The following is a 14,043-nucleotide window of genomic DNA, read 5'->3' on the forward strand; positions in this document are numbered from 1 at the left end:
TTTGAAAATGGCAAAATGATCAATATTTTCGACAAATTTCCATTTTTTTAAAAATAAACACAAGTCATATCAAAGAAATTGTACCACTATCATGAAGTGCCATATGTCATGAAAAAACAATATCAGAATCAGTGGGATCCATTGAAGCGTTCCAGAGTAATTACCTCATAAAATGATAGTTGTCAGAATTATAAAATTTGGCTTGATCATTAAGTTCTGTGGTAAGACGACTCACTCGGCTGCTTTCGGAAGTAGACTCAGGAATGGTTTTCGTCTGCAGGTTTATTATATCAGCATAAAGCACTGAAGATTTCAGCAAAATAAACTCAGCCTTGCTGGCATAATGGCAAAACAAAATGTTAAATGATAACACAGTCCGTATATGTACGGGATTCACCTGCACAAGTTTGCAGCACACTTCAGCTCCTCCTGAGCTGAAGTTCCACCATCTGGAGATTTGTCTCTCCAAGCTCACAACACAGAAAAAGAAACAGTGACTAAGCATTTAAACTTTCCCAGCCACACCCTGAGGTGGAGATATGGTGAATGACCTCCCACTCTTCTCAATGTCATTCACAAAAAAACACTCCCTTTTACAATAGTGATTTATCCCCCAACACATAACATGCTGGAGAAAAGTTGTGGGTTCAGTTCACTGAGGCTAGCAGCCACAGAGAAACATATCTCCCCTCACATATAACACCAGTGACTGTGTCACAGGACATAAATGGCACCGTCAGTAAGAGGTTAAGTTTTCTTAATGTTTATTGCTAGAAAATGTTACCAAAAATATTACATGTGAAAAAAAAGATATCTGTTATGACAGTCATGCTTCCCGCTCCATGAGCAACATAGGATAAGGGAGGGGGTGCTGAGCTTAGAGAAATCTAGTTATCTATGATTTGGTTCAGTATTTTCATGTAGAAAACTGTCATGGTTATAGGAAAGCATTTGAATCCTATTTCCTCAACACCACAAAATAATTGGAAGCTATTTCTTTACAAACAAAATCCATGTCAGTTTGGCGGTATAATCCTCTCAGAAAATGTTCTTGCTTGATATTAAAATAAGTATGAGTCCACCTCTAGTTCAACTCATAAAATGCTTGTCCTGATATTTGTTGGGAAAACTTTAAAAACAGCCATCCTGACATGAATTTTCAAAGTAAGTACATCATCCTCATCCGGTCTCGGAGATATATGTAATTTATATTATGAAATCTGATGACAGATCCCCTTGAAATGCATTACTATGAGTATATTATTTCAATCTTTCTTTTTTGCTTTGCAGGTTACACGATAGTCTCTGGCCAATATGCAGAAACCATCCAAGGGTACAAACGCTGTGAGTGGCCAAAGTTTGACACTGAAATACTTTATACTCCCCTACAATATATCTTCCTTCCAAAATGTGGATACCATTGGATAGTAATCCCAAACTTACCTTCAAGAGGAGTACCATAATCATGTAAAATGACGGATGAACAATCAGTCTCCTTAGACCCTAAGGGGCAAGCTGCAAAACCCATAGACCAATATACTTCAAAATGGAAAATATTAAACATGTTGGAAGTAACGTCTGTGTCTGAAACCAAGAGACAATATAAAACTGTTGAATGCAGTGTACAAACTCCCGTTTTATCCTATGATTCTGGCATTTCAATTTTTCCTATTTTATTATTATTGGAAAGATCAGATTACTTCATCCATCCCTTGTCTGCTTATAACGACTTGGAAATAGCACTTTTTACAATCCTGTCAATCTATAAACTGGAAAATGCTGTGTCTTACATATAATTTAGCAGAACCCATATTCTCTGAAGATTAGCGAAGAGCGATTTGTCAAGGCCATAGAAAACCCCATACTTGAGTAAGCCTCATCTAAAGCATGCAGCAATTACTCTGGTTATACCGTGTAGACTTCAGGCTGTGAGTGTATGTTCAGGATGCATAATAATTGTATGGCGGGTAGTGTAATATGTCTCCAGTGTTTGCCCAAAGCAATATTGTCATTTCTTTGGAAGCTTATTTTATGTCTTTAATTCCAAAGTGCTAAGAACAGTCATTCATATAATACCTTCTCTTATTCCTTCTATACATATATGACATGTTTTACTGCTTCATGAGTTTAAACACTTTGATTTAAGGCTCCATATTACAAGAAAATGTCTTTTTGCTATGTTCTACAATATTATTGGATCTGAAATATGATTTATTTAAAAATAACTTATCATTATTATATTTTTGTACCTGTTCTTTTCAAATTTTTGGGACCAAAGTAATTTTATTTTTTAAATGATGTGGCTTAAACTGTTTCCATAGTAGCAAATGAATTATTGTTATTTTTGCAGTTATATTTGCTTATTGTATTATTTGCCTAGAAACCCCCTTTCCCAGCTGTACGCTCATGGGAGATTTTGCGCTGTTCCATTGTGCTTTGTCTTGGAGGTCACCCAACTATTTCCCAGTAAAAATAAGCATCTAGAATCCCTAACAAATAATATGATGAATGGCGTGTCTACATTTGATTTAATTTTTTCTTTACTAGAAATAAACCGGTAATAGTATAACGCAATGAAGTGTATCAAAGGATTTCTAAGAGTATACCTGGTAGCTTTTCTTTTTAAGTATATACTTGTATTCCACAAGTACTTATTCCTAGAGCTTTGTTTTATGAAATTCCCTTGTTATTCCTCCAGGAAATATGTAAATATAATGGTAACTAGGTGTTTTCATGAGTTAACACAATTTGACATTAACTGCATGGTGTCAGAATATATATATATATATATATATATATATATATATATATATATATATATATATATATATATATATATGTTGAGACCCTATTAACAAATGAAATGACCAATTTATTCATACATTTTCAGGAGAAATAACAGAGGATCAGCCAGGCTCAGAATTTTTATCTTATTGGAAGTTAAAGGGAATCTGTCAGTAGGTTTTGTTGTGTAATATGACAGCAGCATAAGATGGTGACAGTGACCCTGATTCCAGTGATGTATCACTTATATTACTAGTTGAATCAATTATAAACTAGTCACAGTTTTCTCTACTGCAGTTCTAGCAGAGCTCAGTCCTTGAGCTTTGTATAACCCCGGCCACATCATAGCCTTCTGTGTACATTGTATAGTGACAGAAATCTGCTAATCAGTGTTGTGGGTGGGGATGGACTAGGATCTATAAAGCCAGCTGTCCTGTAGAGATAATCTCCTAAAACATTGATTGTATTGAAACAGCAAAATAGAATCCAGTAAGTGATACATCATTGTAATCAGTATCTCTGCTCCTTCATTATGATGTTTTCAGACTACATAGCAAAAACCTGGACAGATGCACTTTAAAACACTTGTATCACAGATGAATATTGATACAATTGTAACAATAATTCTGTAGAAAATCATTCTGATTGTAAAAAAAAATAATACATCTGAACTACCATCTTCATTTTTACAATCCAAACTTCTTATTCCTTGGAAATAAGTAGAAACCAACTTGTACTCCATTCCTACTGGGACCCTCAGAGGTATAGGGTATGGTAAGAAGGTAGGGTAAGTTTTTTGATATATTGTACCTCCTCTGATATAGTATTGATCAGTGGGGCTTCATATTCTGAAACCCCAATCAATTACTTAAACCATTGGACAGTATCCCTCAGTTTCACCATGAACAGGAGCACTGTGGTGCACAGGCTCATGAGACAGTCTACACTATATTGCGCATGCTTATACCTTTGCTGATGTCTTCTTTTAAGTGGTTATAGAAGGGTTCTCAGGACTCAGACTCCCACCAATCAATAGTGCATCAGAAGAGCTGCAAAATATCAGAAACATTTGAAAATAAAGAATTATATATCTCTTTGAGTGTATGAAACTCATTGTAATCACTCTCTACTCTGACTTAGTTGATGATACTGAGCAGGTCACCCCCCTCCATTAAAAGGGTTTTCCATTACACTTGTATTGATGAGTATAGGTCATCATCAATATCGGTTTTGTGGGATCCAACACCAGACACACACACTGATAAGCTTTCGGCATCTCCGACCAGATGTAACAGTCTGATGGGATGGAACATAGGAGCTCCTTAATACTGTTTAGTGGTCGATCTCAGGTAGTGCATATCAGCTCCTATTCAAATGAATGAAGCTGATCTGCAGTACCAGAGAGCAGCCACTGAACGGTGTGGTGGCGTGGTGGTGTTCCGCTCCATCACACTATTTATGTGGCCGCTGCTAAAACTACTAATAACTGATCAATGGGAGTGCTGAGTATTGCCCTCCCCATTGTGATACTGATGATCTATTCTAAGGATAGGCCATCAACATTGGTATAGTAGGAAACTCTTTTAATTCACGATTCACAAATATGGTTTCTGAAAAAGGGATCATTTCCCATAAAAACAAATTATAAGGATATTAGAAGGTAAAGGGAATTTTGGGACAATTTTCTCTTATTCAAATGGTCCATTACACTAAAGATGCAAAATATATTGATTTACAGGAACCCTGTCATCAGATTCATGCTGCCTGAACCACATCAAGCATTAATCACACAACAGCTGCTCAATTACAGCCAGGTATGCTTTATTCTGAAACGCTGCAGTTTTAGGCAAGATATATTTTGAAAAGCTGGCTGGGGTCAATGGAACTGTCCTGCTATAACAGTGGCAGGCGCCAAATTTAATAAGATACTCATGCCACTAAATTAATTTGGCAGCTTTTCTAAATGGCGTATGACTCCATGCGCTGAGCCAAAAATGATGTTCTAGTAAGCGGATGGAGTGGCATTTCTGGCTTTTAAAAGCCTTTACTTTTGATGAATATGGTGGATGGGTGCATGGCAATGCCTCCCCATCTCGAACTCTCTCCGCCCCAGCTCCTCCAATTTTAGTGTAGCTTATTCAAACTGCCATGAAAATGCTAAAATTCGCAAATTACTATTTGCAACTTTGTGTTGTGCAAAAATTTTGCGACTTTTCAAAGAATTTACCCCACTTTTGTGGCATAAAAGCTTTGATAAATCGGCCCCTATGTGTCTCGGCTGACTAGTCCAAGGCAGGTCCTAGACAATTTCTCCCATTTATGCTCCAGTTGACTGATAGGTCTATCCTGATGTACTTACCTATAGAGAAAAATGTCTGTCAAAGGGATCGGGCCATGGTAAAGCCAGCCGAGGATCCGCTTCGGACTAATAACCATTGACACCAAATTCCCGACCAACTTTTCCAAGTATGCCTTCTCGGAAACTCATTTTAGAGTGAAACATACCTGACTGCAATTGGTTCAGGGAGCATGAATCTAATGACAGGGTTCCTTTAAATGACCAGTTACTAAGCTGGTCATTGGGTGATTACTTCAGAAGATCACCAGGTACAACAATAACAGGATCATTTACAATCAGCTGTACTCTGGGCTTCCTGCTGTCAAAAAACAGACAACCTATCAACAATTTTAAAGCAGAGCCATATAGAATCTTGCTATTTGATATAAGTAAAATTCTGAAAGTAACTGAAAAACTTGTCATATGAAAACTGCAATGCAATGCAACCATGCCTTGTGACAAAAGTTTTTCAGTGGATTGATCAAAAAATATATAAATGTAAGAAGCAAATATGTAAAAATGGCTATGTCCCTGCACTTGCTATAATTGCTGCTGGCTGGGTTTTATAAGATATATGAAGGATAATTGGTGCTAGCTCTTAACTGGGTACTAAACAAGTAGTGTCACAGGAGGAGCGTTCAGGGTTGCCAAATTGCTTCTCTACCATTAAATGGCAGCAATTAGAATATGCATGCTATATCAGATTCTTTCTCTTCACATGACACATGCAGGGTAATGCAACTGGCAGACTATAGCTTATTACTTCTTAGTCTACTTATTCTCCAAAAGAAGCTGATTTCCCGCAGTGTGATAAAGTCAGTTGAAAAGCAATTAAGAGCCTATATTGCCTGCTTTGTGGCTTACGTATAAAAAAGGGGTGAACTGATTTGAATATGAGACTCATACCTCCAATTCAAAGTTTCTACATGCCCAAAACTACATTTAGGGACTTGTCATTTAAACTTTTTGTCAAGGTCATAGCAATCAGAAAAAAACAGATTAATTGTAATTCATCTATAACTGTAAAAAAGCAGCCATACTTACAATACCTGGTCACAATACTAATGCACCCCCCGTAATGAGGCAGCACAGGTGCAACATACTTATAAAACAATCACCCACACCTATAATTCATAATGGTGGGTGGATTGCCTAGTATTCAGATAAGACTTGGTCTAGGGCGATAATCACAAAGATATGGGCAGTACATAATACCGTCTTACAATCTGTTGGTCAAACCATACTATTAGATCATGCGGACTCCCCACAATGACAGACACCGCCCCCCCCCACCCCAATAGGGCTTGACTGCACCCAGCAAAATCATTTTCAGAGAGTTAATTAATCTATAACTGGAATGATTCTTACTGCTGATATGATTTAACAAGTCTGTTTGGATAAATTTAACTATTTTTAACTTCAAACCAAATGTAGATTTTGTATTAGACTGTTACAATGGAGGAGATGTAAAGTGAACCTCTCCTGTTAAACAAGAAGAATATAAATATGTCATAGTAGTGAACAATTTTTTACTAAATTTTCACTAAATTATTTATCAATCTGTTCTGTCCCTCCTGCTCTACAACATAATAACTTTATCTAGGACAGTGTGCTGCCTTCAAGAAAGAAAATAAATATGGGACATCGTTTTCCTCATAGAAAAAAAAGATTAAATTTGAAGTACTTGATAATGTGACAAGTCTAACATGACATGTGATGATGCAGAAGTCCACATGATATGCTGTATTTTCCAAGCCATTGTACCTCATTGGAGAACACCCTTTATTTTGGATGTCCAATGAGGAATATAAAATCTAGTTACATAGTAGTCAGAACTCTATTAACCTGTCAAGATAAACAAGTTTGAAAAATTTTATTCTCCCCAATGATGTATGTCCAGATTAGCACACTGTGTAAGCAATGGATCATTGTATAGTCAAAAAGATTAAATCATTATTTAATATGACTAGGGATGAGCGGACCCGTGGAAGTCCGGGTACTGGTACTCGACCCGAACTTTAGTCCGGTTCGGGTACCAGAACTGTACCCGAACACCATTGAAAACAATGGAGAACCGAACTTTGGATTTGGAAAAAAAAATTCTCCCTCTCCGTTTCTTTCTCTCTCCAACAGACTTCCCCAGAACTCCAAACATTGTAATGGACTTTTTTACATTTGGGTTTTCGCACCCCTACATACAACCCTTAAATTTTCCAAGAATGTGTTTTAATGACCCGTCCTTAGTATTCAACATCCAAGACCCCTGCCATTCAACACAGCTTTAAATTGTTTTTCAATGCATCGTGGCACCTCCATATTTGAGGCTGTGTGTGATACTGAACCTTAGCATCATCATGATGCTGACCAGTGTTATTCCAAACTGTCTAACCCCTGACCACCACAGGTCCATGGCCTAACCTATGGAAAAAGAAATATCTTAAAAAATGATGTATCCTAAGAGAATGAGCTTTTATATTGTGTGCTTAGAGAACTCAATCTTACTCAGTCATACACAAATAATGACCTTTTAGTTCTTTAACGACTTGACTTTTTATTTTCTCCAAAAATTTCCTGGATGAGAATTGACAGCAGAAGCTATAGAAGATATACTGATGGAAATCACTCAAGATTCTTTAGATATGTACATTTTTTACTGCAAACTTGAAATTTCATTAAGAGATGCTTTTACAAGATCAAATTTAAGTTCAGGTAACTTCAACTGTAAAGAAAAAATACATTTTTCTATTTCTAGATTGACGTAAGCACTAAACCATTCTACAGCAGAAAACGCTATATAGTAATCCGTTACATCATATTTTTAAGCATTGCATTGTATGGATTAGTAATAAAGCAGGTAGTAAGTATCTATTCAAACTTTTACATTCAGTGTTCAGGAACCATTTTGTGGATACTATTTTTTGTTTTTATCATTAATCGTTAAACATCCCGTTGAGAAAATAGCGATTGAGTAGTACAAAATAGTTGTATCATAATATGAAAGAATACATTTGTTGTAACTTTCCTTCATCCTCATAATAGATGGATTCTATCCAAAGATGAATGTGTTCTTATTGAGTTTGTAAACTTAATATTTTTTTTTTGACAGCTCTTGATACTAATTTTAGGACCCTTGTGTTGTTTCATCATTACGAATACAAAACGGAGGTCAGAATCCATTGATACTGTATTGTAAATGACTGTTTTGTTCCTCTCCAGTTCAGGAATATGTAAAGGAACAGTAAACATTTTAGGAAAATCACAAAAAACTCTTTAAATTACAGGCAAAAATATCTTAAAAAAAATATTCAAGAACAACAACAAAAAATGCTCATTGTTGGAATGCAGTATGGGTTATGCTGGGGAAGAATCAACTGCCTGGTCCAATGCATCAGAGCACCACCACAACAGTATATATGAAAACAGCTGGAATTTCAATGTGGATTTTAATTATTCCATTCGGATCACAATATAGGATCGTGGCTCAATCAGCAATAGCAGAATGATGGCGGTTATACAACGTAAAGGCCCATTATATGGATTTCCATGAGAGTAACGGATTTCCCTGCAGATTACTGACATGCTACTGTGTATCATGCTAACTTTGTTATTTAAATGTATTTTGTAAAACAATATGTACAACCAGTTTATGATGCTACTCTATGTAAATACAAGAAGAGTAAAAGTATTAAAACAAAATCTCTGACAAAACAAGCTCATTGCAAACGTTTTCCTTTGTGTATATGCCAGTGTTGTAGCTTTATTACCGTGGATTTGTTGAAGGGAAGAACATGATTTAGGTGCAATGGAAGATCATAGCTTCGTCATCAGAGATTTCACAGGTATAGCATCCTTTTTGATGATGGTTCTTCAATTTGTTTTGATGCTCAGTGGCAAGGTTTGGGAATATTAAAGTAACCCCTTCACCCACTCCCACTTTCTGTGTCTGCATTTCTTATTTACTGCTCGCTGGCTGCATTCCACTGTGGATGACTGGTTATGAATTACAGCCTATCCATTACAAGGGAACCTGGGGGGACAATCTTTTCCCTTCATGGACAAGTTCATAAGCCACTTGTCGAGGGTACACAGTGCAGGCGATTTATGGGCCTGTCAGATTTCTTCTGAGATATATTTCTCATTTTGCTGCAGCTGTTATACTATAAAGGTTCAATTGTCTCCTTTAACATTTTTCTCTATAGTATATTTTTCTGCAAAGAACATGTTTCTCCTTTGTGCATAAAGATTATCAGCAGTATCACCAGGTTTTGAGACCTATATAGATATGAGGAGATAGATAGATAGATAGATAGATAGATAGATAGATAGATAGATAGATAGATAGATAGATAGAAAGATAGATAGATAGATAGATAGATAGATAGATAGATAGATAGATATGTAAAGATAAGAAGTGGCAGCACTCCTTTAATAGGCAAAAAGTGTGGACTTTATTTGCCTGTGTGGCTTAAAAAGTCCACACTTTTTGCCTATTAATGCAGTGCTGCCTTTTCTTATCTTTACATATCTAACAGATTATGGCACCATGAGTTTTTTTGTTAATTTTTTGATTTTTTTTTGCATTTTCATTTTAGTTTTTTCCTAGATAGAAAGAAAGAAAGGTATGAGATCATATTCCGCTGATCAGTGAGTTATGCATCCCGATGCTCCCACCAATCACTCAAAAACTCTTCAGAAGCACTCACTTCAGCAAGCAAAAGAGATAATTGTAAGGGATAATAATATGCTGTGCATATGGGCTGGGAATAAATACAACTTTTCCCTTTTTTGAAATGGGAGTGTTGCCATTCTTCATTTTTTGTATTTTATAGTCTAGTGGGTCAGACTCTGTGGCTTGCACCTGCACTTTTTTTCACTGGTGCCGTTTCATCCCCTTTTTTGGAATTTTAGATAAGTATGAAAAACAGCTGGAGGCAGCACACCAAAATAGTGTAAAAAGTAATTTTTTATTGGCCCATTGTAGCGATGTTTCGGTTCTAAATGGTGAACCCTTTTCAAGCTTAAAAATGTTCACCCTTGGAACTGAACTGTTGCTACAATGGTCCAATAAAAAAAACACTGTTTAAACTATTTTTGTGTACTGCCTCCAGTTGTTTTTCACATGTGGAGGGTTTGGGTATTGTCAGGAAGACTTTGTACCCCTTTTGTTCTGGTGCTGCTCTGTTTGCTTCTCTGTTTTAATTCCATTGATAGATAAATATGAAATCTAAGTGTGTTTTTCGTTACATATCCAACAGATCAGTGGGCTGAGGATCTTGAGGCCCCCACCAATCACTCAAAAGACTGTTCAAAATCAATCACTTTAGCAAGCAAAAGAGCTGATTATACTCACAGAGCAATGTATGGGCGCAATAGGAAATCTATGGATCCGTGCACTATTGTGTGCACACATTCAAGCAGTCATCTCTGCTATAACACTAACACTCTTAAAGAAAACAATGCAGAAAAAGGTTTTGGGCAAATAACATTAGTGCATGGAACTGCATTGCCAGTTAACAGTTAATTTCCTTTAGGATCAAATGGATTTTTTAGATACATAAAATTCTGCCAACAAGCAACACTAGCATTAAGATAATTAAATAAAACATACACTCTGTACCAAAACTGCATCCCTGCTGCTCCCGCCACTATATTGTATACACTGTCTGCTGAGGTCACAACCAGTATAGCCACATGAGGTCTGCAACCAGTCATTGGCTTCAGTGCTCATTTCCCATACTCATATCACCTCCAAAAGCCATCAGTCTGAAAAGAATATAGAGTCAGGTGGAAGGACCACCACAACATTGATGCTGGACTGAAGCAAGATTTAATACCGAGTGCTGTGTGAGTACTGCACATTTTTTATTTCATGTAATTTCCTTAATCTTATTTTTTTATTGTCAGACATTCCTTTAAGCTGCCGTTGTTCTGGGCTGAGCATAAGGGTTACCTATAGGTAGATTACTCTCAAGAGAGCCTAAAGTACACTGATAGAATATTGCTATAGTGAGTGATAAGTAAATGTTTCCACACTGAAAGAACTTGTCTGAGCAAAATTTCCATTTATTTTCCCATCAGCATTGCATAGTTTACATTGGGGGACACTAAGTGATTATTGTAAGTTAAAACCCCTTCAAAATCGCAATCTATTGGGGGTGCCTACAGCTGGGTGACCATTTGTAGTATCCATAGTGCAATATAAAACCATACAAATTTGCAAATATAAAGGAAGCAGAGATGATTGAATCTTTTGAAATTTTAATTGGCCAAATGTGACATTTTTTTTTTAAATTGGTTCATATCAAATCAATTTCTAGTGAGTCACAAAACTGCAAAGAAGGAAAAAATGTGGAGAATCCGCCCTTCTGGTGTTGCATAGAAATACAAAACTCAATGCTGTCACGCGAGACTGGCAAACACAGTGTCTCTGAAAATTATTTTACTATTTTTTCTGTAAAAAATATTGTGCTGCCTTGCTGCTTCTTTTTAGTGCATCATAAATGAAGAACAAAAAGGTGTAATTGTAATTTATAAGCAGCAGGAGAGATTCTATTTATTGTGCTACACCATACCACTGATCAATCACATTGAATCTGAGGCCACGGCCCCACTATCAGTATTTGGTCAGTATTCGGTCAGTATTTTTTCTCAGGAGTGGGACCAAATACTGATCGTGGGGCTGTGGCCTTATTCTTAGGCTATTACACTCATCTTTTTCCTATCTATTTTTCTGAGCTATGATGGCATCCCCCTATTCTAAATCTGCTTCCCTGCCCAGGCTTTTATACGAGCTACGTTAGTACCTTCTGATTGGCTGCCATATAACATGTGATAGATATGAGGTATTATAAGGAAAGCCCATGTGGTTGCACCTGAGGTCATGTTAGCCTTCTGTGTCTGATGCAAAACATTGCAATATGTAAAAAGTTGTCAGGCATTTATTTTTTTGACGGCTGGGAACTGTGCATTTCATAAAATTTGACTCGTATTCAATTTGCTCATCTCTAAAATAAAGCTTTGATTTATGCAATACACTTTTTGACAAACATATTTTTTTTTCAGCCCATGTTTGAATTAACATTATCTCTGTGTTGTGCATACTTCTTTTCTATATACTTTCTTCCTTTCTTCAAGATTGATATAGTGTATTATACAACAATCAGATTCTATGCTATCCTATATATATTTGTGATAAGAGACAGACAACAACCATCCCGTGGTTGCATGGTGCAGTCCAATCTTGTAGCTATAATCTCCTTCATCTGTCCTCTTCTTGTTTGTAAATGACTGAATGTTCAGTATGCTAGGAACACGTAGAGGACAGATGTAAGGTAGTATGATTACTGAATCAGAGATTATTTGTACTCTGCAACCACAACAACACAAGGGTCTGCACATGAGCTGCAGGCACTAGAAAAAAAATCATTTTTAATCAGGATCATTTCCAAATTTGATTTGTCTTTTTATTTTAAATGCTTTGGAGCAATAAAAAAATAGTTGCAAAAAATGCAAAAATAAAATACAACATTTTTCTCTTTATTTAATAAAACACTTTCCAAGAACATCGAAATAAAAAGTTTTTCAACCTCAGGGCACTTTTGGGTTGGCATCTCAGACTTCTTTTACTCACAGGTGGCATCCACCAACATGACAGTTGCCTGTCTTCACTATTTATGTAGCGTAGCCATTTGTATTTAATTGAAATGAGTGCCACAATAGGGAAGTATCATAGGTGGCTGCTATATCTGTATGTAGTGAAAGTATTAGGCCACGGAAATCTCTATATAACGCTATTTAAATTACATTTATTAGTTCCTGAGTACAATGTATTACTACCAGGATAATTTTTAATAAAGCATATCAAATACAAGTTTTTATAATAGAACATTTTTTACCTAGTAAAGGCAAATCAATAAGGGTCCAGTTACTCTATTTGTTAACTAGGTGCAGTGTAGGTGGACACACCCTTTAAACAATTCTATATAAATGAGACAGATGTTATTAGTGCATCATCCATAGCTCTTTGTCTACATGTTGATAATATCTATAAATTTCATAAAATGGTTTTAGATGTTTATTATTTAAAAATAAAGTTTGTAATCACTTCTGTACATAAATATGTCCCTCTTAATAAGATAAATGCACATTAGAGTAATTACTAGCAAGTACAAAATTGGTTTTAATTTTTTTCACAGCGCTTTATATCCTGAGAACTAATAGCTAACGTATTTATGCTTTATATTGTCAAAGGAAATATTGTTGAATACATTTTTATGATTGCTACATTAACACTTTTATTGTTGAAAAAGTCATAAACACATAGGAGGCATATAAGAAAGCATCAAGACGAAGAAGATGCTAAAGACTAAGACATTACTTGCTCCAAACACAAATTGAATTGGTAGCAGGAAACGATAGAGACATGAGATGTTTGCAGAACTCCAGCTGACCTTCAATCTAATCTGTTCTTGGTGCTGAAGCAGTAAATGAGACCACAGGATCCTCTTTCTTCTGCATAACATAATAATACCATCGGCATTTCAATTAAAGCAGAATTACCGTCTGGAAATGTATACTAGTTTACTCTACAACAACAAACTACTTAATAACTGTCTTATACCTGTCTATCTATCTATCTATCTATCTATCTATCTATCTAACTCATACAATATCTATCATCTATCTATCTATCTATCTATCTATCCCATACAGTAAATTCAAATCAAATCAAATCAAATTGGCTTTATTGGCAGGACTAAGTACATGTTAGCATTGCCAAATCTAGTGGTAAAATAATGGATGGATGGGGATAGGGACACTTTGAGGGTGGGGTATCTGTGTCCATGACATATCAGGCTCTTCTTAGTCTGTGACAGTCACTGACATATTGCGCTGCTATGGCCGCTGCACTTTCCTCTTTC

General features: G+C 36.1%; 1 protein-coding gene across 2 annotated transcripts in view; it reads left to right on the forward strand.

Moving 5' to 3' along the window:
- The window catches only part of TAFA3 (TAFA chemokine like family member 3), a 593,704-nt gene extending 590,865 nt beyond the window's left edge, over nucleotides 1–2,839 (forward strand). For both annotated transcript variants that reach the window (XM_073667175.1, XM_073667174.1), the window contains one exon: nucleotides 1,291–2,839. In XM_073667175.1, the coding sequence (XP_073523276.1) occupies nucleotides 1,291–1,302 (12 nt within the window). In that variant the 3' untranslated portion in view covers nucleotides 1,303–2,839. The remainder of the gene's footprint in view (nucleotides 1–1,290) is intronic.
- Nucleotides 2,840–14,043: the final 11,204 nt, after the last annotated feature.

The sequence above is a fragment of the Phyllobates terribilis genome, unplaced genomic scaffold, assembly GCF_046119375.1.
Source record: "Phyllobates terribilis strain yellow unplaced genomic scaffold, ASM4611937v1 Scaffold_2__4_contigs__length_985480577, whole genome shotgun sequence".
In the NCBI taxonomy this organism is placed as follows: Eukaryota; Metazoa; Chordata; class Amphibia; order Anura; family Dendrobatidae; genus Phyllobates; species Phyllobates terribilis.